General features: G+C 47.2%; 3 protein-coding genes and 1 pseudogene across 5 annotated transcripts; 2 read left to right on the top strand and 2 right to left on the bottom strand.

Annotated features, from left to right (window-relative positions):
• Positions 1–4625: 4625 nt before the first annotated feature.
• Positions 4626–9070, bottom strand: Cd320 (CD320 molecule). The gene is made up of 5 exons (XM_038331627.1): positions 8878–9070; positions 7049–7174; positions 5661–5894; positions 5220–5381; positions 4626–5089 (listed from the first exon to the last, which is right to left on the bottom strand). The coding sequence occupies exons 1-5, from the start codon at positions 8996–8998 to the stop codon at positions 4947–4949; spliced, it is 786 nt and encodes a 261-aa protein (XP_038187555.1). The 5' UTR covers positions 8999–9070; the 3' UTR covers positions 4626–4946.
• Positions 9071–9177: 107 nt separating this feature from the next.
• Positions 9178–9975, top strand: LOC119816172 (annotated as a pseudogene).
• A 3584-nt stretch (positions 9976–13559) lies between these two features.
• On the bottom strand, positions 13560–25564 carry Ndufa7 (NADH:ubiquinone oxidoreductase subunit A7). 3 transcript variants are annotated; one of them, XM_038346384.2, is made up of 5 exons: positions 25459–25564; positions 24221–24270; positions 19969–20118; positions 17351–17450; positions 13560–13765 (listed from the first exon to the last, which is right to left on the bottom strand). In XM_038346384.2, the coding sequence occupies exons 1-5, from the start codon at positions 25507–25509 to the stop codon at positions 13736–13738; spliced, it is 381 nt and encodes a 126-aa protein (XP_038202312.1). In that variant the 5' UTR covers positions 25510–25564; the 3' UTR covers positions 13560–13735. The 3 variants fall into 3 exon arrangements, with proteins under 3 accessions (XP_038202312.1, XP_038202321.1, XP_038202330.1); XM_038346393.2 differs by having other exon boundaries at positions 13560–13770; XM_038346402.1 differs by lacking the exon at positions 17351–17450 and having other exon boundaries at positions 13560–13770.
• A 57-nt stretch (positions 25565–25621) lies between these two features.
• Rps28 (ribosomal protein S28) lies at positions 25622–27318 on the top strand. Its single transcript, XM_038346415.1, has 4 exons — positions 25622–25705; positions 25797–25844; positions 27030–27163; positions 27249–27318. Exons 1-3 carry the CDS (start codon positions 25667–25669, stop codon positions 27150–27152), a joined length of 210 nt encoding a protein of 69 aa, XP_038202343.1. The 5' UTR covers positions 25622–25666; the 3' UTR covers positions 27153–27163; positions 27249–27318.
• Positions 27319–27433: the final 115 nt, after the last annotated feature.

A 27433-nucleotide genomic window follows, 5' to 3' on the forward strand; every position in this document is an offset into this window, starting at 1 on the left:
GGAGAGTACATCTGAGGAATGACACCACACCCGAAATTGTCCTCTGGCCTCCATTCATGCATGCACACACAGCCAGAACACACATAAACTAGTTAACCCCGTGACAGGTCTAGAATCCCAGAACTGAGACATTAGGGAGGCCTATTGAGAGAGTTCAAGGCCAGCATAGACTAAACAGTGAATTCTAGGTCCACACGGGCTATGGAATGATACTCTGAATCAAAAAAGAGAGATCTAGAGATAGATAGATAGATAGATAGATAGATAGATAGATAGATAGATAGATAGATAGATAGATAGATAGGAAGGATAGACAGACAGAAAGATAAATGATAGAATGATAGATAGATAGATAGATAGATAGATAGATAGATAGATAGATAGATAGATAGATGATAGATAGATAGATAGATAGATAGATAGATAGATAGATAGATAGATAGATAGATAGATACTCAGCTCAGATATTATGTGGTCTATGTAACTTCTACCACCTGTAAAAATGAACACAGCCAATGGAAATAGCCCTACTGCCTAGCAACTGGGAAATGAATAAACAAGAGGTGGTTAGCCCACACAATGGGCTATTGCGGAGCTATAAAACAGAACAAAGCAGTGGCACACTGTGTTCAAGAAAAGGCCAACCACAAATATCAAATATACCTGCAGCCTGTCACTCTGATATTCCCAGAGCTTGGAAAGCTGAGGCAAAGGGGACTACTCCAGGCTTTCCAAGCACAGATTACAGTGAATCCAAACCACTTGGAGATACAGTGTGTGACTATATCTCAAGAGAAAGCAAAAATGCAAAACATCACTTCCGGTGTGGTTCTGCATGTCTCTAATCCCAGCACTCAGGAGACAGAAGCAAGAGGAATCAGAAGTTTAAGTAACCCTCAGCTACACCATGATTCAAAGCCGCCCTGTGATATGAAATCCTTTCAAAAAACATTAGAACCAGAAATATGCTTCATCAGGTAAAGGTGATTGCCTCCAAGCCTGGCAACCTGAATTTGACTCTTAGGATCCAAAAAGTGGACAAGGAAAACCAACTCTTGCAAGCTGTCCTTTGACATCCACACAGCCACCATGGCATGAAACAAACACACTCTCACACACACAAATGCACAAAAAATAAATGTAAGGAATGCATAGGCAGAGAAACACCTGGGGCGGTGGGGGCAACTGGCTCATGTATTTGTGTGAGAACTCCAGATCAGGGAGATCCACAGAGACAGAATGTGATTAGCTGCTGCCGTGGGGAGGACGAAAGGAGTGTGAAGAAACTGTCAAGGGATACAGGATTTCTTAACTTAAACTTTGGTGGTGGTGGTGGCTGTTGTGTTGTTGAGGAGACACAATGTATAAACCCTAGGCTAAACTCATAGCTGTGAGTCTCCAGCCTCATCTTCCCATTGCTGGGATCTACATGAATGTACCACCAAGTCCCATGAGATTGGGGTTTCCTTGGGGTGATGAAAGTCTCTCAGAACTAAACCACACAGCACTGTGACTATGCCAAAGGCCACTGGACTGTGAGCTTTGAGATGGTTAATGGTTAATTTTTAGTTATGTGAATTTTCCTCTTTGTCAGAGAGAAGGAAAAAGTGGTCAGGATTGGACAAGGATACTCAACAGCCCTCCCTGCCCTCCCCTGTCCTCACCATCTTCCCACACAAGGCCCTGGCATGCCACTTCCTGGCTACCTTGACACCATTTAGGGTGTACTAAGCCTTCACTGACCACATGCCCAAACCCGTGCCCACACAGACATCAGCATCTACATGGTCTATACAACATCCCTGAAGTTCCCACCCCATGTCCAAGTCCATGACTGGGGTGGGAATGGCACTCCAGTTGCCTGGAAACCCTTCCCATGTATCAAGTAGGGCCACCCTTTCCCCTAGGTACAACAGTCAGAGTAAAGGGGGAAATGTGGCTGGAGCCAGAGGTCCGTTAGGAGAGTGTATGCATAAACAAAAGGTAATCCCTCTGCCTCAACTCACTCTTGTAATCTCACCATTTATAATACCTGCCATTACAGGAATGAGCAATGCACCTGGCATATACAAAGCCTTGGGTTCTGTCCGCAATAAAAATCAGGGAATGGTAGTACATGTCTATAATCCTAGCACAGGGGAAAGGGAGGCAAGCAGAAACAATAGTTCAAAGTTCAAGACCAGCATGGACTACAAGAGACCCTGTGACGAAGGGAGACGTCCTAACCAGACAGCCTCTGGTTTACATCTTCTCACACACAAGGTCTTAACAGTTCATTTCAGCAGGTACATGAAGGGGCCCAACTCTCACGTACAGATAAGATATCCCCACATGGGGACACAAAGCCAGCCTAGCCCCAGAGGATGGCGGCTGAAACCACAGTGAGTCAGAACACCATGCTGGGCCAGATGTGGTGGATCACAGCAGTAACCCTAACACTGGGGAAACTGAACCAGATCGGTCAGGAGTTTGAGGCTAGCCTCTACTACACAGTGACACTCTATTCAAATGAAATACATGAATACCATAGCAGGTTGTTTGGAACCACCAAGTATCAGGTGAGATACTTGAACCAAATGAGAACACAAATACTCTGGATAACTCTAGATCCCAGATGTCTGTACAGGTAACAGGGGACTGTATGGCCCTGCATGGTCCCTGACACCATGCTGGCCAACTATGACCTGTGGCTGACAGGCACAGCGCATAGCTAAAGGTAAAAAGAAACTTTTTCTCCCTTAACTGGCCTAAAAGTAAAAAATCATCTTTTTTTAAATTTCAGACAGAGGTAGACAGACAGACAGATGGATGATAACAGGATCTCACTCTGTGGTCCAAGCTGGCCTTAAGTTCAAATTATTCCTGCCTGAAACCTGAAGTTATAGAAGTGCTTTTCTCCCAGCTAGAAAGGTCTGCTGTGGCACTCTCTCTCTCTCTCTCTCTCTCTCTCTCTCTCTCTCTCTCTCTCTCTCTCTCTCTCTCTCTTCTCTCTCTCTTCTCTCTCTCTCTCAACACTCAGTTGGTAAAACTGGGGGACTCAAGTGTTAGTCTACAGGGCCAAGGAAGGCTCTCCCCACCACCCTCCAAGAGGCTCTACCCATCCTGGCTGAAGCATCAACTGCTCTTTCAAACACACAGTCCCAACCCTCTGCCCAGATCCAGACTCTGCTTCCTCCTCCTTCCCCCGTAAAGGACCAGGAGAGCAGAGTCTCCGAGCCAAAGCAGTTCCTACCTTCAGCCTTCCTGGTGCACACTCACACCCCCTCCCTCTGCACCCAGGCACCAGGCATCAGTGCTCCAGGAGTTCTTTTCATTGAGATTTGTATGCATGTGCTGGGCTGGGTGGGAACTCAGGAGGGAAGGAGAGAGAGGGATGGAGGGACAGAGGCAGGGAGTGTAGTTGTATGTGCAGGTGCATATGTGCAAGTATAAATGCATACACACGCATACTGAAGCCTGAGGTTAAAGATTTTTGAGTGGGGAGTGTGCATGTATGTCTGTGTGTGGGCACACTGAGGAGTCCACATGCACATTTATGCATGCATGTGCATGTGGACATCTGAGGTTGATGACAGGAATCATCCTGGATTATTCTATCATAGTCAATGAGGCAGGATCTACTAGCCTGCTTGCTCTGGGGATCCTGCCCCAGCCTCTTGAGGCTAAAATTACAGGCAGGGCAACACTCACCCATCATTTATATGATTTGGGGATCCAAACTATGTTTCCATGCTTGTGCAACAAGTGCTTTAAACACTGAGGCCTATCCCAAGCCCCTCCCCCTTGTCTTTCAAACAGGGTTTCTCACTGAACTCAAGCTCTCAGGCTAAACTGTCTGGCTAGCAAGCCTCTGGCATCCTCCTATCTTCATACCCACCTTCAGCAATAAGATCACAGGAAAACCCAGCTTTCTACATAGGTACTGGGGATATGAACTCAGGTGCTCCTGCTTGCACAGCCTCAGAGCTCTGACAGTCATCATGAGACCTCAGGTTAAAACAGAGAGGTACCTCCTCTGCCAGTAGGGAGCCTCCAACAGTCCCCACCATCTCACTAGGAATTTAAGACCTAAGAGTCTGAGAAGAGCTATGCCTTGTTATTAAGTCAAGTTGTATGTTAATTCCATTTTCTTGTTTTCTGTTTGTTCATGCTCAGGCATCTGGAATCTGGGGAAGAGAGGAAACAAAGCCTCCCTGTGTAGCCCAGACATTCCTTGAACTCCACATCTGCACACCTTAACCTCCCCAGAGTTAGGATTACAGGTATGGACCATCAAGCCTATTACATCTAATTCTCCTACCTCCCCTGCCCACGTGCTCAGATTGTGGTCATGCAAAACCAGGGAATAGTTCAAACCAGAGTTGCCCAGCTTCCACGTCACAGGAGAGGCAGCCATGACAGAGGAATCCCCAATGAGGAGAGACTACCTCGGCTCTGCTCTTCTTCCACTAAGCCCACTGTTAACATGGGTGGGCTTAACACCCAGCTCCACTTTACGCAGGAGGCAGAGTAGTAGAGGACATGTCCAGAACATAGTCCCATGTTCTCTTGGCTGAAGACTCCCTCTTAGTAAAAGGGGATCCTGAAGAGACCCCAGGCCAAGGGAAACAGAGGCTAGAGGCAAGTAGAGGAGGTAAAGAAACTTTAATCACCACCCATCAATGTGAGCAGCAGGAGTGTCTAAGCCAGGGTGGCCCCACTTCTTGGAAGCATCCTGGGGCCGGCCCTCAGTCCTGGCTATGGCAATTCTCCATCCAAGCTATCCACACACAAGAGGAATATCTGAGGACCCCAAGTATCTAGAACCATGTCTGTAGGAGCTTAAAATCAAAGTTCTCTGTGGCCAAAAGAGCTCAGGTCTCGAGAAGCCAGCAGCTGTCTGCATGTCCCACTGTGGCTTTGCCCCAGTCTAACTGCACTCAAGGCCAGGTGGTGACCGCGTGTCCTCAGATCAGTGAGGTTTTCCTTTCTGACAGCAGCAGAGACTCCTTCACAGCCACCAACAGCCCTGGCGTGGACAGGTAACCCTGACCTCGGAGTCGTAACAATATGAGGAGGGTGGCAGAAACCAGGACGGCACTCAACACCCCTGTGGGGGACAGACAGATGGTCAGCAGTGGGGCAAGGAGGGAAGAAGCTATCAACGCTAATCCGTGGGTAGTCTACTGTGTGCCCCCTCCAATCATCCCAAGCTCCTCACGTGGGAAGGCCTATCTTACCAGCAGCTGCAATAACTCCATAGGCATTTGGGTTTCGGGAAGGGTCCCCAGCAGAGGCAACTGTTGCATTCCTGAGAGAGGTCTCATTCTCCAGGGTCATAGGAGTCCTTGTAGCTGTGATGTTATCCTCCTGGGAGATCTTGTCAGTTTCTGTGTTGGTGTCTGCAATACGCCCAGGCATCGGTAGTTGAGAGGCTTAGCGGTGGGGTACATAAGGGTTTCAGGTGCCAACTCTCAGAACTCATCCTGATGGAAGACTGAGTAGAGCTGGTAGGGAAGCACTACTCCTCATATCTTGTCCTCCACCACAAGTATGAGGTCCTGGGAGGATGCATGTGTTCACATCCTCAGTCTAGTCACACATGCGAAGGTACCAAATGTCCTTCAGTCACTGCCAGTCCTCCCCACCCACACAGATACACCGAGACCCAGGACACATACCACAGCTGAGCTCATCACTGGAGTCAGGACAGTCTGTGTGGCCATCACAGCGCCATGTGTGTGGGATACAGACATCACCCAGAATGCAACGCAGCTTGCCCTCCTGACAGGGCTGGAGGCTGCAGTTGAGAAGATTCTTGTCAAAGTCAGCAGGGCAACTACTGATGTCATTACAGGAGCAAGGACGGGTAGCCAGTGGTTGGCACTGCCCTTTCTGAGCACATGGCTCAATCCCTGAAACATATAGTCAATCAGGTTCCAAACATCCATGCAAGAAAGCCCAGTATAACAGGTATGGTGGCACACCCCTTTAAATCCAGAACACAGGAGGCAGAGGACGGTAAGTCTCTGAGTCTAAAGCCAGTCTAATCTACCTAGTGAATTTTAGGACAATCAGACTATGTAGAGAAACCCTGTCACACACAACAACAACAACTACAACAACAAAAAAAGGAAGCCTAGTACTTCAGTTGCCCAATTCATTCTAAATCTCAGCTTCTAAAAGCGGCTGCCTGAGTTGGGAGTGGTAGCTCACCACTGTAATCCCAGCGCTCAGGATGTAGAGCAGGTGGATCTCTTAGGAGTTTGAAGCCAGCCTGGTCTACATAAAGAATTTCAGGCCAGCCAGGGAGATATAAAATAACGTTTCCCCAGGGCTGAGTATATAACTCAGGGGGTAAATGCTCGCTGTATACGCATGTGGGCTGAGTTTGACCCCAGCACCCATCAGGGTCCATCCCTAATCACAATGCAAAGAGGGCAGAGACAGGTGAATTCTGGGTACTCGAGCCAGTCAGTCCAGCTGAAACCAGAAGTCCCAATTTCAGTAAAACATGGTCTCAAAGAGTAAGGTGGAAAGCAGCAGAGGAAGACACCCAGTGTCAACCTCTGGCCTCCACACACACACAACACATTGGCAAACACACCTGCACACACATGTGCCAGACACACACTAAATAAAAACCAGCTGATCCTGTGTACAGAGGATCATGTGCCCTATGTAAAGTCTCTGCCTGCTGCCTGTATCAACCCCACCTTCCAATATCTCGTCTTCCTACAGTTTCCTCCCTTCTTTGCTCAGTCTCCCTCCATGCTTGCCTTAAACCCCAGCTCTTTTGTTGTTGCTATTGTTGTTTTTATTTTTAATTTCAGAAAAGGTCTCACTAAGTAGCTCTGGTTGTCCTGGAACTCTCTGTACAACAGCTGGCCTCAAATTTATAGACACCTACCTGCCTCTGGAGTCTAGACCTGTAGACTCCACTTTGCCCTGCCTGGCCAGTCCCACTCACCCAGTCCTATAACCATAGCTGTTTCACAATCCCTACACCCATAACTGGCACCAGTCCAAACTTTCATTCTGAAACCCCTTTCCAGGGAAGGCCACTTACTACACTCCTCCTCATCACTGCCATCAGAGCAGTCTGGGTCCCCATCGCAGCGCCAGGAGAGGGGCACACAGTAGCCACTGGTAATACACTGGAACTTGTCTGTCGGGCACAAGTCAGCTCTGGAGCCTGAGAGATGAAAATAAATGGGATTCCAAATCTAGAACACCCTCCGAGAGAATGGATATAAGCTGCAATCAGCTGGAGACAAGCCATGTCCCAGAGTTCAGAAACTGTATCGGCAGTCAACCCCTGCAGAGCACCGTGTACGTGGTGTTTGGACCCGGGGAAGTTCATGCTAGATAGACAGTGCTACAGTCTCCAGTCTATCAGAAGTCTATGAGTACACAAAGCTGGTGACAAGTCAGGACTCAAACCCTGGTCTCACTGACCCTTGAGACTTTGCTAGGTTCTAAATGGCCAATCTACACAGGAGATCTCCAAACTCATGTTTAAACAGGTGAGAGAGGAGCAGTTCCCCAACATGCTCTACAAGAGGCTCAGGATTCAGATCAGTGGGACCTGTTCTAATCCACCTGCTTAGCAAAGGGAAGACTGAGACCCTGGGTAGAACACCTGCTCAAAAGCCGGGTATGGAAGTGTATGCCTGTAATCTCAGCACTCTGGAGTTTGGACAGGAGGATCCTGAGTTTGAGGAAAGCCAGGGTCACACAGGAAGATCCTGCCTTAAAACAACACAACATGCCTAGTCACCAAATCCTGTTGCCTCATCTCCTAAGTTCTTCCCAAGTTAAAACACTGCATGAACCAAACATGCCACTGCTAAACTGGACCCCTAGTACCTAATCTCCACTAGGATAGAAGACTGGAGTACTCTCAAGTGCCCACTCTTATCACCCAGCCCCCCTGGCACCCTGGCCCTCTCACAACCCCTTTCTTCTTCACACTCCCTCTCCATCCTGGCCTCCTCCTCAGTTCATCTAAGAGACTTGGCTAATTCATCACAGGGCCTTTGCATGTGTCTCCCTCCACCTAACGGCTTTCTTCCCTTTTCCCCTTTCTTCCACTCTGTATTGGGGGGGGGGGGGAGAAGATAGAATATCTTCTTCTGTTACACAGTGACACCCTGTCTCAAAACTAACAGCCAATGCCTGCTTTTAATCCCAGCACTCTGGAGGCAGAGTCAAGTGGCTCTCTGGAGTTAAAGTCCAGCCTGGTCTACATGGCGAGTTCCAGGTCAGCCAGAGCTACAAGGTGAGACTTTGTCTCAAAAAACCCAAAACAACATAATAAAAACCTAAAGAAAACTACACTCGAAACAGTAAGACCTGTTTTTCTAGGTCCTATAGCCCGAACATCCTGTTGCAGCCCAGGCCAGCTGCCTGACCACGTTTGGGGATCACAAATGAAATACACTCCAGAACCCTTTCTTCCATTCTGAGGCAGAAATCCAAGAAGAAACAGAAGCTTTGAATGCTCAAAGAACAGCCACAGAACTTGAGGCTCGGGGTCGAGCGTTTCACGAAGGCATGCCTGCTGCAGGAAGGCGCCAGGTGACCAACCCTGCGTGGTAAGAGGTCAAACAAAATCAGAAACCTAAGTCTTTCAGCCCAAGCTGGGCTGAAGGACGACTTGGAGGTGGCATGGGGACAGAGAGGGGAGAAGGGGGACGCTGGGCACGGAACAGCAGAAGACAGGAGACACCCACGTGGAGGTCCCCTGAGCAGACACATTAGGGCTGGTTCTCCCCACGCTAAATCCAATCCCGCGTGCCGGAGGAGTATGAGACGGATGAGCGGCACAGCCAATAGTGAGGCTATGCCAGCGCGCGGGGGCGGGGCGAAAGCGGTGAAGGGACTGGGGTCACTCACCCGAGACGTGGACCTGGGTCGGGGCCGGGGCCGAGGTGGCCTCTAGGCCTAGTCCAAGACCCAGCAGTAGCCGCAGTGCCAGGCCCAGGGCCGCTGCCCGCCCCACTCCGCCCCGCGCCATCCAACCGCTAGCCGTACTGCTCCAGCAACGGCCGCACGCAGTCTGAGGGATGAGCTCTGACTCTTGCGCACGCGCACATAAAGGCAGGGGGGCGTGGCACCTGCGAGCCGGGACCGTAAGTACCACAATACAAAGTAACCAAGAAATATGGCTCTTGCTCTCTCCTCCAGCCCCGCAAGATGCCAAAGGGAAAGAAGGCCAAGGGGAAGAAGGTGGTCCCGGCCCCCGCCGTCGTGAAGAAGCAGGAGGCTAAGAAGGTGGTCAATCCTTTGTTTGAGAAGAGGCCTAAGAACTTCGGGATTGGGCAGGACATCCAGCCCAAGAGAAATCTCACACGCTTCGTCAAATGCTCCCACCCCCCTCCCCCCGCGCTAGCGGCAGAGGGCCATCCTCTATAAGCGGCCCAAAGTTCCTCCTGCCATTAACCAGTTCACCCAGGCCCTGGACCGGCAAACAGCTACCCAGTTGCTTAAAATTGCCCAGAAGTACTGGCCAGAGACAAAGCAGGAGAAGCAAAGGCTGCTGGCCCACGCTGAGAAGAAAGCTGCCGGCAAAGGGGATGTCCCAACTAAGAGACCACCTGTCCTTCGGGTGGGCGTCAATCCAGTCACCATTTTGGTAGAGAACAAAAAGGCTCAGCTGGTGGTGATTGCCCACTACGTAGACCCCATTGAGCTGGTGGTCTTCCTGCCTGCCCTGTGTCGGAAGATGGGGGTCCCCAACTGCATCAAGGGAAAGGCCAGGCTGGGGCCTTAGGGCATAGGAAGACATGCACCACGCTTGCCTTCACACAGGTTAACTCGGAAGACAAGGGTGCTCTGGCCAAGCTGGTGGAAGCTATTAGGACCAATTACAACGACAAATATTATGAGATTCGCCGCCTCTGGGGAGGCAACGTCCTGGGTCCTAAATCTGTGGCTCGATTTGCCAAGCTGGAAAAGGCAAAGGCCAAAGAACTCACCATTAAACTGGATTAAATGTACTGCTGAGTTTTCTGTACATAAATATGATTACAAACCTTAAAAAAAGTGGGGGGGGAATACGGCTCTTCCTGGCTTTTTTTTAAAAAATTTATTATGTATACAATATTCTGTCTGTGTGTATGTCTTCTGCAGCCCAGAAGGCACCAGACCTCATTACAGATGGTTGTGAGCCACCATGTGGTTGCCGGGAACTGAACTCAGGACCTTTGGAAAAACAGGCAATGCCCTTAACCACTGAGCCATCTCTCCAGCCCTCTTCCTGGCTTTTGCCCAGCAGCAGAGTCTGATGGGTTTGGACACCTGGACCTGTACTCCCAGCTACTCTACAGGCTAAGGAAGAGGATCACAAAATAATGCCACTAGGCAATTAAAGGAGACCCTATCTTGGTATAAAAATCCCCCAAAGCAGGTCAGAAACTGGGGAACCTAAGTAATCGGTAGGCTCTAGGTTTAATCCCCAGGACTAAGAAAAGAATAACCTCATCAACTTGAAATAAATTTCCAGAGTCATAAATGAACTTACCAATTTTGACCTAAACTTCACACGCAAACTACTGCAAATTTAACTGCTCAATGGTCCTAATGAACATGGCAGCCACACCCTGTGGACACTCCCCAGCAGGGCCCTCCTCCAGCTGCTTTGATGCCACCTCTGGTTTTATAATTTATTTACTTTATTTCACTTTATTGTCTAATTACCCACTAGTACGCCAGCTGCAGGTAGTTCAGGCTGTGGGCTTGCTGACTGATGTGCCCTTGATGTCTGGTACACACAGTGAAGGAATGAATGAACGTAGTTACCGGCTTCCACCCTCAGCTGTCCCATCCACTTGGATTCCTTCCATCCCACCCTCATTTGTTACCTCCAGTTTTCAGACTTAAGAGACACTTTAATCTGCCATCTTTGTCCTTGGGCAGTAGGGGATGGATAGAGGGTTTTCTCAACCCACTTGCATACAGCGGGTGCATTGTCTGTTATCCAGTATGGCTTCTGTGGTGGTAGAGTTCTGTTGGTCTGAGATAGGTTCTCAATGCATAATGCAGGCTGGCCTGAAACTGGCGATCCTCCTGCCTTGGCCTTCTAAGTATCTGGAATAGTCATGGATCCCATGTGTATTGTACAGCCACACGCAGTTTAGTTTTTTCTTCTTCACATTATGTCTCCCACAGTTCTACCTTCAGAATCTGTGACACTACCTCCCAGCGGGGCTGGGGACAAGTCTCTGTCCCTCAGTGGGCAAGTTTTCCAAAATGTAGCCTTCAAGTCCAGACTTTCACACAAAGGTTCTATTTGCAGATGGATAGCCTGTCTCACCACTGTATAACATAAGAGATTATAACTGCTTTTGGTGTGCACTGTCTCACTGATTTCTGCAGGAAGAGGAAATAATATGCAATGGTGTTCCGATGTAGAAGAATACAAAGGGGATAAATAGGGCAGCCCAGGAAAAGGAGGGGAGCATCATGTGAGATATCTGGGGCTGTGGGCAGATCCTGGATTTGCACAGAATAACACAATGTACTTGCAAACTGCCTAGAATTCACAGCCAGTTCTCAATGAGCCTAACAGAGTGCTTAGTCTCTCCAAGATGACCTCCCAGAGCCACTCAAGGACCAGCCGAAACAGAGATGAAGAGGTGAGGCCACACGGGAACTCCTACAGCCTCAGAGCAGAGACTAAGGCAGAACATCAGTAACTTCAAAGTCAACCTGGGCTACTTGGTAAGTTCCAAGTGGGGACTAAAGATGAAGCTCAGTGACAGAGTATATGGCAAGCATGCACCAACCTCCTGCCTCCCTTCCCAGCATCCTATAAACCAGGGGTGAGGGCACATACTAGTAATCCTAGCACTCAAGGGGCAGAGGCAGGAGGCTCTTAAGTCCCAAGGCTATCCTCAAATACAGAGAACTTGAGGCCAACTTGGGCTACATGAGACCCTGCCTCAAAAAAAAAAAAAAAAAAAAAAAAAAAAGAATGAGTTCCAGGGCAGCCAGGGCTATGCAGGAAAACTGTCTTGAAAAACGAGAGGGGGGGGGGGGGAGAGAGGGAGAGGGAGAGGAAGAGGAAGAGGGAGAGAGGGAGAGAGGGAGGGAGGGAGGGAGGGAGGGAAGGAGGGAGGGAGGTGATGGAGGAGTGTCTACGTGTTAATTTCATTGGTTAATAAAGAAACTGCCTCGGCCCTTTAATAGGACAGAAAATTAGATAAGCAGAGTAAACAGAACAGAATGCTGGGTAGAAGGCAGTGAGGCAGCCACTTCAGGTGGTCACCATAGGCGGTCGCCATGCTTCTCCTCTCTGAGATTGACACAAGTTAAGATCTCTCCTGGTAAGCGACCACCTCGTGGTGCTACACAGATTACTAAATATGGGTTAAAGCAAGATGTGAGAATTAGATAATAAGAGGCTGAAACAAATGGGCCAAGCAGTGTTTAAATGAATACAGTTTCCGTGTAATTATTTTGGGTAAAGCTAGCCGGGTGGTGGGACACAACCCGTGGTTCTATCTACAGGGAGGGAGGGAGGGAGGGAGGGAGGGACATGAACAGCCCATGGTCCAGGAATGAGCATAAATCATTCATGACAGTTCCTAGCCCCAGAAAGAACCTAGACCTCTTTCTCACAGAACTCATAAACGAAATTTCACCAGTCATTAAAATTACACAGTAATTTTCAATGCCACATATTGCCTGGGGCCCTTAGACGCCCTCTGGTTGCCTTCCCAGTGATCTGACATTGTGACCACTGTTCCTCTCCCTTTTCATCTCCTTTCTGAATCTAGCTTGTCCTTTTTCCCCAACCAACTCTACCACACACAATGAAGCCTGCAGCTGTAGCATCTGTAACTCACTTTGGAGCACTGACACCTGGTCAGGGCTGTGACCTTTCTCCCCTTGCTCTCAGCTTCCATAGGGCTCCAGTTTCAACACTCTACCATCACCCTTCCTTGTGGTGGCAGTATCTATCTGTTAGTCTGAGACAGGTTCCCAACCTATAGCCCAAGCTAGCCTCAAACCGGCAATCCTCCTACCTCAGCCTCCTAGGTACTGGGGTTGGAGTCACGCACCACCACACTCAATTCAGTGTTTTAGTCACACATTTCCATAGCTCTACCTTCAGGATCTACAGACCTACTTAAGAGTTACAGGGTCATTCCACAGGACAACAATAATATTCATCTATTAGCTTACTGAATAGAAAGATTCATAGACCAATAATACCCATTAAGATCTCATCTTTAAAAAAAAAAAGGTGGGCTGCCAAGATGGCTCACAGGTAAAAGTGCTACCTTCAAAAGGCTAACACCTGAGTTCCATCCCCAGAACCCAAAAAAGACATGCTCAAGTCTGTAATCCCATCACTCACTCCTATTGCAGGGTGAGAGGAACAGACAGCAGCACTGCCCAGAAACTCTGGGGCCACCTAGCATGGTAAAAACAAAACCCTGACTCAACAAAGTTGAAGAAAACCAATTCCCAAAGTTGTCCTCCCACCTCCATACAGGCTGCAGCACGTATTCACACACCCTACACAGACAATAATAACAGATCAAATCAATAAATACTAAGAAAAGACAGAATGGAAATAATGTGAGCTCTGTATTTGTTATAAATTAGGTCACACTCTTTCCAGAGGAAATCCAAGGAGGAAAAGCAGTCGGATGACTCTGGGGGACCAGACAAAGTAGCCTTGGGCAGTGTCATAGGTATGGCTGGTCCTTGGACAGCTCCCACCTCTTCATTGGAGGAGCGGGCGTCACTGCCTTCTTCTCAGTGGCTGCCACAGCTGAGCTTTAAGAAAAAAAAAAAAAAAAAAAAACTCCAGTTAGAGCTGGGTCTGCAAAGAATACTGGAGAAGTATTTTTTATTTGTTGGAGAAGTATTTTTTGTTTATTTGTTGGGTTTTTTCTTAATTTTAATTTTTTACTGAAAATCTATTTTTTCTCTACAATATACAACAGAGCTTCCTCTTTCATCTCCTAGATTCTCTCCACCTCCCCCATCCATGCCTTCTTTCTCTCTTTATAAAACAAGCTGGCAAATAAAGAAAAACAATGAAAGGAAGGAAGGAAGGAAGGAAGGAAGGAAGGAAGGAAGGAAGGAAGGAAGGAAGGAAGGAAGGAAGGAAAAAAGGAAGGAAGGAAGGAAGGAAGGAAGGAAGGAGGGAAGGAAGGAAAAAGGAAGGAAGGAAGGAAGGAAGGAAGGAAGGAAGGAAAAGAAAAACACATGTACACAGGCACACACAAACACACATAAAACACAAAATCAAAACCATAATATATAAGCAAAAAAAATGCCCAAGGTATTATGAGACAATCTCCAAAAATACCACTAAGTTTGTTTTGTGTTCGCCATCTACTGCTGTGTATGAGGACTACCCTTAAGCATAGTTTGTACACCCAGTGAGACTCCACTGGAGAAAACTGATTTTTCCTTTGCAAGCAGTTGTCAACTGGAGACAAGTTCTAGGTTAAGAATGGGGGCTGTGTCCATTTCCCATCTCATGCTGGGACCTCCTCTGGCTTGAACCTGTGCAGGCCACATGCTGCCACAGTCCCCGTGAGGTCCTATGTGTGTCAGTCCTGCTATGTCTATTAAGCACTGTTTCTTTGGTGTCCTGCATGGCCACTGGCTCTTTCTGTCTTTCAGCCTTCCCTTCTGCACAGTTCCCTGAGCCTTGGGGGAGGTGTTTGAAGAAGGCATACCATATAGGGCTGAGTGTTCCACTCTCTGCACTGTCTGACTGTGGTCTCTTTCTAACTCGTAATTCCCTTTGTAAAGGTGGCCATGCCCACCCCGGTACTAACACACCACTGAGCTTTCTGGACAAGAATTGCCCCCCCCCCCCTCCTCAATGAAATCCCTCAGAGGATCATCAGATGCCTGCTGGGAGCTGGCAGGGGCCATGAAAAGAAGCTTCAGTCAGACTACCCTGACTGCCAGCCCAGAACCCAGCCTTGAATATCTGAAATCCCCCTACCTACTTGTACCCCAATGCTGTGTGTTAGGTCCCAAGAAACCTAAGATGAACAGCTGAGGTTCCTAGTAACATAAAGCCCATGCTGGAGCCAGGCTCCCTGGGCTCTTCTCAGCATCTCTACCCTAAACCTCTCCAGCCCGAGCTTCACTTCCTTTCCCCCACTTTTCCTTTCCTATATGACTCAGTCATTTGATGGAGGAGGGTCATCTGTCTATCTGTTACTTTCATTGGTTAATAAAGAAACTGCCTTGGCCCTTTAATGGGACATAAAATTAGGTAGGCGGAGTAGACAGAACAGAATTCTGGGAGAGAGAAGGCAGACGCTTCAGGCAGTAGCCATAGATGGTCGCCATGCCTCTCCTCTCCAAGACGGACACAGGTTAAGATCTCTCCTGGTAAGCCACCCCTCGTGGTGCTACACAGATTACTAAATATGGGTTAAGCAAGATATGAGAATTAGCCAATAAGAGGCTAGTACTAATGGGCCAGGCAGTGTTTAAAAGAATACAGTTTCCATGTAATTATTTTGGGTAAAGCTAGCCGGGTGGCGGGACACAGCCCGCCGTTCCATCTACAGTCATTTCTGCCAAGCACTCTTTTGGCTCCACACTCTGGGTTCTCCTCTCTCTCTCTCTCTCTCTCTCTCTCTCTCTCTCTCTCTCTCTCTCTCTCTCTCTCTCTCCTCTCATAGCTCAGTCTACTCTAGTTCTGTACCTTCCCAGATGCCTCTGGCCAAATACTTCTTCATATCTACAATAAAAACCTCCTCCTCAACCATATGTAGGAGCAGTCATGTCCACTGTTCTTACCTCACAGGCACAGTACTAGAGACATAGGCCAGCCCTTGAGCTGCTGGAGCAGAGTGTGAAATGGAAACAGACAACCCTAATACTTACAACCAGACTGGGCTACACAGAGTGGCATGAACCTATAGTACCAGCTACTTAAGAGTCTAAAGCAAGCAACTAGATCTCTTCAGTCCAAGAGTTCAAGGACAGTCAAGGCAAAATAGTAATTACTATTATCTAGCTCTTAAAAATATAAACACAAGGCTGGGCATGGAGACTCACGCTATGATGGCAATTCTTGATTGTCAACTTGACTATATCTGGAATTAACTAAAATCCAAATGACTGGGCACAACTGTGAGGGATTTTTCTTAGTTAAATCATTTGAAGACAGAAGACCCACTTCTAACCTGGATCTTTAAGGTGGGAAGATAAACTTTTAATGCAGATCTTTGGAGATGGGACAATCCACCTTTAGTCTGGAACACACCTTCAGCTGGCAATTTATATAAGAACACGGAAGAAGGAAGTTCTCTCTCCACCTGCTTGCTCTCATTAGCAAATCTGGTGTTAGAGCCTACTTCAGGATTCTGATCTATTCTGAAGACCAGCTGAGACATCCAGCCTCAGGGACTGAACAACTCCAGTGTTTATCCAGCATCACATAAACCAAGAGTGGCAGCATATCCCTGTCAGCACGTGGGAGTGGAGGTAGGGAAATTATGATTTCAAGTTCTCAGCTACATAGTAAATAGAAAGGCAACCTGGACTACATGCAACTGTGTCTCAAAAAGTAAAATAAAATAAAAAAGAGGCTGACAGCTGAGGAGATGGCTTAGCGGGTAAAAGTGCCTGCTGTGTAAGGCTGGCAAACTTGATCCCTGGAACCCACATAAAAAACGTACATGGTGGTGTGCATCTGTAACCCCAACACTCCTACAGAGTGATGGGACGCAGAGCCAGCTCATGGGCCAAATAGCTTCAGAACACAACACGGCACAGCAAGGAAAACAGACAAAACCTTGCCTGAACAAAGTAAAAGGAAAGAACCAACTCCCAAAAACTGCTCTGACTTCCACACACTCTGTAATGGATGCACCCATTCACCCTATTGCTGTCTCCTCTCTTCTCCCCCCTCATACACATACATGCACCACACACTAAGTGAACTTTTTGTTTGTTTGATTTTGAGGCAGGGTTTTCTGTGTAGCTCTGTCCTGGAACTCGCTCTGTAGACCAGACTGGCCTGGAACTCACAGACTTCAGTCTGCCTCTGTCTCCCAAGTACTGGGATTAAAAGTGTGCACCACCATAACCGGCAAACTTTTTTTTTCTTTTTTTAATGTAGGGCTGGAGAGGTGGCTCAACAGTAATACAGCTTACTGTCCTTACAGAGAGAACTCAAGTTCAGTTCCCAAAACACAACAGGTGGCTCACAAGAACCTGAAACTCTACAGGGACATCAGATGCCACTGGCCTCTGGGGGCATATGCACTCACATACACAGAACTATACACATGTAATTAAAATAATAAAAATAAGTCTTGGGGCTGGAGCATGGGCTGTTCTTCCAGAAGACCCGGGTTTGGTTTTCACCACTCACATGGCAGCTTACAACTGACTGTAATTCCATTCCAGTTCCAGGGGACCAGATCCCCTCTTTTGGCCTCTGCAGTTGCCAGACACGCACGTGATGCAAAGACCTATTTGCAGACAAAATATCCATACACATAAAAGTAAACAGTTTTTTTTATAAAGTAATCTTAATATTTTTATTTTGAGATAGGGCTTTTCTGTATAGGCCTGGCTGTTCTGGAATTTGCCCTCTAGACTTAATATTTTTATTTGAGACAGGGCTTTTCTGTATAGGCCTGGCTGTTCTGGAATTTGCCCTCTACACCAGACTGGCCTGAAACTCAAGAGATCTGTCTGTCTCTGCCTCCACCACAACAGGCAAAAAAATCTTAAATAAAGAGAAAAGGCTGGGGAGTACCATAGGACCTCACAGTGTATGTATGAACTAGGCTGTTGACCTCACTGGGCATGATTTCTCAGCTCTGCAAGTATTATCAGGAATCCGCTCATTAAGGAAAAGCTATGGTCCAGAGACAAAGAATAACGCACATACTCTATCTTTAATCAACTTTCCTTTGTGATCTCAGAATCAGTATCTCATTCTGTATGTGCATGTTTCTGTGTGTGGCTGTGTCAATATGTGTGTGTGTGTGTGTGTGTGTGTGTGCGCGCGCGCACACATGCATGTGGAATCTGAAGTGTCATTCCTCAAGCAACATCCCACCTTTCCCTTGTTTGGTCTGGAACTCTCCTCGGCATAATGGCCAACAGACCCAGGGATCTACCTATTTCTGCCACCACAGGGCTGAGATTACAAATGTACATCTTATAATCATCGTCTTTTTCCCCATCGATTCTGGGGATCAAAACCAGGTTCTGCAAGAACTTTACCAATTGAGACATTACCTCATCATCTTTGTTGTTGTTGTTTTGTTTTTCGAGACAGGGTTTCTCTGTAGCTTCGGAGCCTGTTCTGGAACTCACTCTGTAGACCAGGCTGGCTTCAAACTCACAGAGATCCACCTGCCTCTGCTTCCTGAGTGCTGGGATTAAAGGCGTGCACCGCCGCCATTGGGCTCGGCATCTTTTTTTAAAAAAAATAACATTTTGGAGGAGTGTGGGGAGGGGTACAGGTCAGTACATATACTTATGGAATCCAGTAGAGGGCACTGAATCCTCCTGAAACTGGAATTACAGGTTGTAAGCCCATCTACATGGCTGCAGAGAACAGAACTCTGTACCTTCTGTTCCTCTACAAGAGTATTATAAAATCTTAACCACTAGATCATCTCTCCAGCCCTTTTTTGTTGGGTCTGTCTGTCTGCTTGCTTGCTTGCTTGTTTTGAGACAGAGTCTTACTATGTAGTCCTGGATGGTCTAGAACGCAAAATGTACCCCAGGCTGGCCTCCAACTTGTAGCCATCCTCAAGCTTTTCCTATTGAGCACTGGAGTGCAAGGTGTGTGCCACGGCATCAGGCCTCAACACCTCATTCAATTTTTTTCTATGGGTATAGGTAATCTGCCTACATGTACATGTGTATGTGTGTGTACCACTTGCATGGCTGGTACCTGGGGAGCCAGAATAGGGCACCAGATACCCTGAAACTGGAGTCAAGGAAAATTATGAGCTGCTCTGGGAACTCTACCCATGTCCTCTCAAGATCAACAAGCACTCTTAAATGTTGCAGTATCATCAGCCCCCATGCCTCATTCTATAAAACAAAACATAAATTGCTAAACAGAGCAGAAGAGGCTGGCTTTATAGACAGGAAAGGGATGAAGGAAGCAGAAGCCAAACAGAAAGACTGGCCCGTTCCAAGTCACCTTCTTTACAAAGGCTAAACCTGAAGGGACTTCTTTATCGTGGCAGCCAAAACTGGTTTGCCAGGGAACTGGCTGTGATCTTTCACCTGGTTTCTTAGAAGGCTGGTTAAACAACTAAGCTTCACATAAATGTCTGTTCTGGCTTGGCCTGCTGGATCTAGTGCAGAAACTCATTCCAGACTACGGCTTCCTATGAACCTCATGTAATACCACTGTCATTCTCATTTAATAAAAGATACCTGAAGACAGGGTCCAAATAGTTGTTTTTTTTCTCTTGGGTTCCTTTTATCATCATCATTTTTGGGTTAATTTCTTGGGGCTGGGCATGCCATCGCACATGTGTACAAGTCAGAAGACAATCTGTAGGCACCAAGTTTCTGCTTCCAGCACATGGATCCGGGGATCAATCTCAAGTCATCAAGTTTGGCAGCAAGTAATCGTACCCACTCAGACATCTTACCTGCCCCTAACTATAACACCCAGACTGACCTGGAATTTGTAAACTTCCTGTCTTCACCTCCCCAATACTGGGATTACAAGCATACAACCAGGTCTGACTTTTTAATGTGGGTTCTGGAGATCAAACTCAGTTCTCAGTACTTACAAGGCAAGTAGCTTACTAAGTGAGCTGTATTCTCAGCCCTGGCCTGAACTCCTGAATACAGGGATCACAGGCCTGAACTCCTGAATACAGGCCTGTCCGACCAAACCTAGGTGATAAATGGGATTGTGCAAAGCACCTTTCCACTGCAGGGGAAGAAAGGGTAGCGGCAGAAGGGAATGCTGCAGAGTCCTGGGCAGGGAACACTGGGGGCCCTTACCTCTCAACTGTCTTGCCCGAAACCAGAGCCTTCTGTGAAGACATGATGACTGATGGAGGCACAACTTCCCGCCGGCCATCACGAGTGCAGTAGTAATTGTTAGACAGCTTGTGACTGGGGCCCACAGGGAGCTTAGGAGGTGGCTGGGTCCTGAGGAAAGAGACACTGGCACTGAAACAAACCTTCAGCTGCTCTCATGGCCATAACTCATTCACAAGACGGATCAGGGGCTACAGAGAAGGCTGCACCAGAAGCATGTCTTGGTACACTATCACATTATATGCCTGGTCTGCGACCAGAAAGCAAACTGCAGGAACTATCTGAAAAGTTTTCCAACAGGCTGAGGAAGTGTGCTCCAGCCTTAAGTCTCTATAAAGGGCCCTTACTGACATTCCCAAGACAGAGTCCTAGACATGCTCCTATCCTCAACACAAAGCTAAGATTAGTAGCGACCTTTCCTCCACCTAAAGGTGCTCAGGAAATCAGAAGAGAGCAACCCCCCTTTCCAGCAATTACAATTCATAACACTGAGCCATAGTCCCAGAATACCCATTTGAAGTGACTCCCCTAAGCTCCCATACCTTGTAAGTTTCCTATTATATTAGGAACCTTGTAAGTTTCCTATTATATTAGGAACCCTTTGAAGAGTCCTGCTGGGATAAAGGCTTACTGCTCAAAGAACACCTTGCCCTGGGAACATGTCCAAGTCCCTGCACTTCCTGCCACTGTGTAGTCTGCGGCCAACATTCCCTGCAGAGGGAAGTGGAGGGTTGTGTGGAACAAAGCTCCTTGAGTTAAACTCTGGGCTTACCAAGAAAGCTGAAGCCTTGAAAGGAAACACGTAGCTTCAAACAAGAGAGGAATTTCTTAGGTCAAACAGTAGATGATCATAAAAAGTTTTGAGTTTATTATTTGGCCATATTGTCAAACAGCATTTTTACCTGGCAATTTTAAGTTCTTAAAAATTTGAAAGCCATTTTATTTTTTAAATAAGAAACATGTCAGTGTACTTGAGAGTTGGAAGCAAGAGAATCAGTTAAAGGTAATTCTACGCAACATGAGTTCCAAGTCAGCATGGGCTTGACACTGTCTCAAAAATACGAAATATGAGGGCTAAAGAGTGGCTCGACTGTGAAGAGACTGCTATACAATCATAAGGAGCGGAGTGCAGATCCCAGCACACACACAACAAGGAGAGCATCCCACAAATGCCTGCCTTCTCCTGGCCTCTGCAAGCATACAGGCACATCCCCTGACCCATGTCTGGACACATATACACATTAAATCTTTTTTTAAATTTTTGTTGTTGTTGTTGTTGTTTGTTTGTTTGACAGGGTCTCTGGCTGTCCTGGAATTCTATGTAGACCAAGACTGCTGGATCTCAAAGGTAAGATCCACCTGCATCTGCATCTCAGTCCTAGGATTAAAGGCCTACACCACTATGTCTAGCTTAAAATTTCCTAAGATTAGGGGTTGGAGAGAAAGCTCAGTGGTTAAGAGCACTGACTGTTCTTCCAAAGGTCCTGGGTTCAATTCCCCCAGCACCCACATGGCAGCTCACAACTGTCTACAAATCCAAAATCGGACACGCATGCAGGCAATACACATAAAATAAAAAATAATTTTTAAAAAATTTCCTAAGATTAGCTGGGCATGGTAGTATATGCCTATTATCCCAGTACTTGGGAGGCAGAGTAAGACAGATCTCTGAGTTCAAGACCATACTACTTTACAAAGCAAGTTCCAGGATACCCAGGGCTACACAAAAACAAAACTTTGTTGTTGTTGTTGTTATTTTTTTGTTTTTGTTTCTCAAGGCAGGGTCTCTCTATGTAACAGTCCTAGCTGTCCTGGAACTATGTAGACCAGGCTGAACTCGAACTCAAGAGAGTTGCCTGTCCCTGCCTCCTGAGTGATGGAATTAAAGGTGTGTGTCACCACTGCAAAGTCAAAAATATCCTTAAAATTAAAATAGAAAATGTATGATAAAATGAGAAACATAGCTGGACACTGGGTGTACCACTGTAGTCTCAGTACTCAAAAGACTCAAAATAGGAGGAAGGTCCAGAGCTCAAAAATAGCCTAGCCAAATCAGTTCCAAGACAGCCTAAGCTACATCCAAATACCCTGTCTTCTGAAGAGAACAACGAGGGCTGGCGAGATGGCACAATGGTTAGCACTTGTTCTTGTAGAAGTCCATGGTTCAATTCCTAGCACCCATACAGTGGCTCACAACCATTGGCAACTCCAGTTCCAGGGGATCTCAACGCCTTCTAGCTTCTAAGATATTGCATGCATGTGGTTCACAGCCATACATGCACATAAAACATGCACACACAAAATACTTTTTTAAAAAATTTTTTAAAGAAAAATGAAGCAATGGCCAAATGGCCAAGCCTGACTACCTAAATTCAATCTACAGGACCCAAAAATGGCAGGGGAAAAAAACTACTCTCACAAGTTTTCCTTTGGCTGGGCAGTAGTGGTGCACGCCTTTAATCCCAACACTCAGAAGGCAGAGGCTGGTGGATCTCTGAGAGTTCAAGGCCAGCCTGACCTACAAGAGCTAGTTCCAGAACAGGCTCCAAAGCTACAGACAAACCCTGCCTCAAAAAAAAAATGACAATTTTAAAATTCTAAAAGGACAAACAATATGTGAAATTTATAATTTGCCTGAAGAACATATATGCTAAACCATAGCTTTCATCATCTATATACAGCAAAGTAAAAAGAACCAGTTATCTAAGGCCAAGACCCAAATGAATCACTAGAGGGCGCCCTTATCCTAAAGACGCTGTTAGTTCCTGGCCTATAATCCTGGTACCTGCTGAAACCATCTCCCAGCCTGGGTTATAGTGTGTTCCAAGCTAACCAGGACTACAGTGCTACAGTGTAAGACCCTGCCTCTGCACAGGCGTAGACAGACAAACCCAGTGAACCCAGCATGTGGCAGGCAGGAGATCAGAGTTAGAGACCAGCTCAGGCTAACATACAAAGACCTGTCTCAATTAAAGTACAAATTTATTAATCAATAAAAAATAGATAAGGTGTATCCTGTATTTACTTCCCTGCAATGTTTCTCCCTCCCACACAACATCCACATAATAAAGATAGGAGACTACTGAGATGGCTCATTGGGTAGAGCACCAGTGCTCTTGCAGAAAACCAGGATTTGATTCCCACTAGGCAGCTCACGACCAATCTCTCTGTTCCAAAAGATCTCATGCTTTCTTCTCAATTCCACAGGTACCAGGCACACATATGATACACATAAACTCAAGCAGGCACAACACTTAAACTCACGTACATACACACATATAAAAATAAATCTAAACTATTTTTAAGGAAAAAAGATGAGGATAGGAATTTAAGCGATAGTCCAGTTGATAAAGTGTTTGGCATGCATGAAGCTGTCCCCAGCCCACGTCAAACTGGTGTGGTGGCACATGCCTGAAATGCCCGCACTTGAGACAGAAGCAGGCTCGTGAGTGTAGGGCACACTCTGGACTACCTGACAACTATGAGGCCAGGCTGAGCACTGTTTCAGAAGATCCCCTAGGCTTCTGCTGGGTTTTCAGAGGGGCTCATTCTGAAGCCAGCAAACTGAGGTGGGTCCTGTGAGTGCTAAAACCACCAACCTCACAAACCAAGAACTTTCTTGTTTACATTGGCATCCAAAAGTCTGAGGACATGGCAAAGACTCATCAATATAAATGTGTTCAAAAATCAAGACTGGTCTCTAAGTGACTTAAAGCAATGACTTAGCCTACCAGGGTCTCATTTTCTCCTCATTAGTAGCTTGAGAATATAGCATTTTAAGTGTAGGGTCACAATGAAGACTGCAAATCTACCCAAGATATCAACAAATAATGTAATCTCTCTCCTAACTATTTCAAGGCAACCCAGCGAAGTTAAAAGTAAATTTCTGCTTCCACAGTGTGACAAGAAGGATCTCTGCCCAATACTCCAGGAAAAGTTCAGAAGCCTAATGTTCCAGGGAAAGTTTAGAATAATATTTGAGGTTGTTTTTTCACTTGTTTGTTTTTCAGAAAGGGTCTCACTATGTAGCCCTGGCTGGCCTGGAACTCACCACGTAAATCAAGGAGGCCTTGAACTCACAGTAATCAGCCTGCCTCTGTCTCCTGCGTGCTGAGATTAAAGGTTGTACCACCACGACCAGCCTCAGATTTAGGTTTGGTGGAAGAACAACATGATGAGGGGGTGAGGCTGGCAGCAAGCAGGGCCTGCTCACCGCTTGGCGATCTCCTGGTAGCGCAACTGCAGCTTCGCCTGAAGGTCTTGCTGTGGGAAAAGGAGAGAAGTCAGACTGCTGGGAAGCTCAAGATTGGGGTAGTGAGCAGGTGTGGCCAGTCAGGATATGGATACAGGCCCTGCAGATAAAAAGAAAGCTGGGGCAGTGGCTTACTGCTAACTGTCCGAGTCTTTCCAAGATCTAACTTTAAAAACCTCCTCCTTTTGAGACCAGCCTGGTCTACAAGAGCTAGTTCCAGGAAAGGCTCCAAAACTACAGAGAAACCCTGTCTCAAAAAGAAAGAAAAGAGAAGAGAAGGGAGGGGAGGGGAGGGGAGGGGAGGGAGAGGGAGAGAGAGAGAGAGAAAAAGAGAAAGGAAGAAAGAAAGAAAGAAAGAAAGAAAGAAAGAAAGAAAGAAAGAAAGAAAGAAAGAAAGAAAGAAGCCTCCTTCTTGCTGGGCAGTGGTAGTGCACGCCTTTAATTCCAGCACTCGGGAGGCAGAGTTAGGCGGATCTGTGAGTTCATGGTCAGCCTGTTCGACAAGACCTAGTTTCAGGACAGGCTTCAAAGCTAGAGGAAACCCTGTCTCAAAAGAAACCCAAAACAAACAAACAAACAAAAAGCCTTCTCCTTTTTTCTACTTTATATATGGGTCAATATACCAAACATGTTCTCCTAACATTATGGGAAATCTCACTTTCTCTTAAGAGCCACACACCTAAATAGTCGCTTGCTGACCTGCAGTGCCGAATATGCCTCCTTTCTTGGACCCTAACGTAAAAGGCGTAGCTACCTCCTCCCCGCCTTTTGTCCAGCTCCAATCTCCTGTCTCCTAGGAGCTGCCGAAATCTACAGCTTCCCTGACCTTTTCGTTTTCTTCTGAAACCTAAAAACTCGTCCTCTACTTCTCAAAATAAGAAAAACCTACAGCCACAAGATTCAAAGCTACGATACGGGGACGAGAAAACTCCCGGACTGAGTGGGACGTGGGAGACAAGTGAAGCAGGGAGAAAAGGGAGGAAAAGGAGGGGCAGCAGGAAGCTGAAGCCAGGCAATCTAAAACCAAGGCGTGGGGACAAGGGAATCCAGGAACAGGACCTTGAGTCCCGGACTAATGGAGTCACAAATTGAGGGTTCCTGGACTCCCCCACTGAGCTAAGGAGATGTGAAACAGGAGAGGACTCGGGGAAACACAGAACCCAAGCCCTTTTTGGCCCCAATCAGACAGGAACACGCACCCCAGACGCCCAGTTCCGCAGCTTCTGGATGGTGCGAGTAGCGGACGCCATGTTTCTTCCGCTCCAAAGGACGCTGGTGACGACTCTGCCCCGGGACTGCTGGGTAACGCGTGCGGTCTCGCGAGGGCGGGAGTAGGGCGTGGTGAAGAGCGTGTTATAAAAGCGCTCCCCTGTTCACGTGACCCCTCTCCGCCTGATCGCCGCCATCATGGACACGAGTCGCGTGCAGCCCATCAAGCTCGCTAGGGTAAGAGGCGACTGCGGGTATTTAAAAGCCTGGATAAAGGAGAAGAAAGAAAGCTAGGTCTGTCGGTCTAATTGCCTCTGATTTCCTGCAGGTAACCAAAGTGCTGGGCAGGACCGGTTCGCAGGGACAGTGCACGCAGGTGAGCGCATGGGGACACCCGGCAGCTTCCTGGGGTCTGAACCCTCCTCAATACTGTTTTCTGCTGGACTTGGTGACCTTTAGTCCTAACTTCTAGGCTCACTGAGGATAGGACTTGGTAGCCAATCTGGATACGCTAGTGAGATTGTCTTTGGAAGTTTTTAAAGAGATGGAGTGGGCGGGAACGATTGTGTCAGTAGTAGACTTGCTTAACATACGCAATACCCACAGGCTGAGTACTGCACCCGTACTAAAAACTAGAGCCATAACCCATGCCAGGAATTCCAGGGGTCTTAAGACAGGAAGATCCCTAGAAGTTCCAGGCAGGCTTAGGCTACAGAATAGGTGAGAGCTAGTCCCCCAAAAAGCTAGGACGCGGTTGGTAGAGCACTTGGCAAGCGTGCAAGGAAGGCTTGGGTCCCCTGCACCACATAAACCAGAAATGGTGGAGAGGCCATCCTGGGCTAGAGATGCCTTGACTACTCTCTTGGGAAAAAAATTGGTTTATATCCAGGATTCCCATCATAGTTTCCTGAAGAGATCGGGGTACCTATTTCTGGGTCAGCCAGACATAGTCTTAAGTAGCAGGCCCAAAGATATAATCCTAAACACTGGAGGTGGGGAGGGGTTGTGTTATCTCTGCAAAAAGACAGGCTGAGCTAAAGACTAGCCAGGGCTTACAGAGTGAGACACTGACTTTTTTCTAAAAAAAGAAAAAAAAGGCAAAAGAAATTTGGCATGCCGGTGCCCACCTGTCATCCTACCAGCGGAGGCAGGCATTTCAAGGTCAGTCTGAAATTTAAGAGACCTCACTTTAGAGAAGAAAAAAGGCACGCCCCTTTTGTGCTCTGGGCTACCCAGGAGCTCACAGACCTTCAACACCCTGGATGTGCAGCTTGTTTCCTTAGGTCCTGATGTAAGCCCTTTAATGTCCCAGGCTCTTGGTGGTGGGGGGATAGAGTATTCAGAGATGGGTGGGTCAGACTCCCCTGGAACTGGAGTTAAATAGACCATTAGCTAGCTGTGTGGTGCTGGGGAATGGCATCGGGTCCTCTGAAAAGGTGGCAAATGCTTGTGACTGCTGAGCCATCTCACCTGCCCCAAGCTCCAGACGTTCTCTGAGGCCTTATCACCTTTCCGCCCCAGTAGTAACTAGCAGCACCTAACTCTTCTAATGGGTCCATAGGTACGTGTGGAATTTATGGACGACACCAGCCGCTCCATCATCCGAAACGTCAAAGGTCCCGTTCGAGAGGGAGATGTGCTCACCCTATTGGAGTCAGAAAGGGAGGCTCGGAGGTTGCGTTGACCTTCCTGCTGGTGGGTACACGGCAACCCTTGGGAATGACTGCTACTTGCTGGGAGGTGTCAGGAAAGGTTCTCTAATGCTTGGGTCTGTTTACAGGGTCCTGAGTATCCACCACTTGGCCTATGATGACCTGCGACTATTAAATAAAACATTTGTATTGTTTTAACTCTTGTCTGGGTTGTCTGGTTAGGAGTTTTTTATTTATTCCCCCTCTTGTACCTAGGCTGGTCTACAACTTGGAATCCTTCTGAATATGGTTTTTCAGGGCACTGTCTTTGTGC

The sequence above is a fragment of the Arvicola amphibius genome, chromosome 1 (genome assembly GCF_903992535.2).
Source record: "Arvicola amphibius chromosome 1, mArvAmp1.2, whole genome shotgun sequence".
Taxonomy (NCBI): domain Eukaryota; kingdom Metazoa; phylum Chordata; class Mammalia; order Rodentia; family Cricetidae; genus Arvicola; species Arvicola amphibius.

Coding starts and splice junctions, on each gene's coding strand:
- Cd320 (XM_038331627.1), bottom strand. CDS start 8,998: ATGGCGCGGGGCGGAGTGGGGCGGGCAGCGGCCCTGGGCCTGGCACTG. Junction 7,175..8,877: donor GACCCAGGTCCACGTCTCGG/GTGAGTGACCCC, acceptor TTCATCTCTCAG/GCTCCAGAGCTGACTTGTGC. Junction 5,895..7,048: donor CAGTGATGAGGAGGAGTGTA/GTAAGTGGCCTT, acceptor TATATGTTTCAG/GGATTGAGCCATGTGCTCAG.
- Ndufa7 (XM_038346384.2), bottom strand. CDS start 25,509: ATGGCGTCCGCTACTCGCACCATCCAGAAGCTGCGGAACTGGGCGTCT. Junction 24,271..25,458: donor TGCGGAACTGGGCGTCTGGG/GTGCGTGTTCCT, acceptor CTTTTCCCACAG/CAAGACCTTCAGGCGAAGCT. Junction 17,451..19,968: donor TCGGGCAAGACAGTTGAGAG/GTAAGGGCCCCC, acceptor GTCTGCAAATAG/GTCTTTGCATCACGTGCGTG.
- Rps28 (XM_038346415.1), top strand. CDS start 25,667: ATGGACACGAGTCGCGTGCAGCCCATCAAGCTCGCTAGG. Junction 25,706..25,796: donor AGCCCATCAAGCTCGCTAGG/GTAAGAGGCGAC, acceptor GATTTCCTGCAG/GTAACCAAAGTGCTGGGCAG. Junction 25,845..27,029: donor CGCAGGGACAGTGCACGCAG/GTGAGCGCATGG, acceptor ATGGGTCCATAG/GTACGTGTGGAATTTATGGA.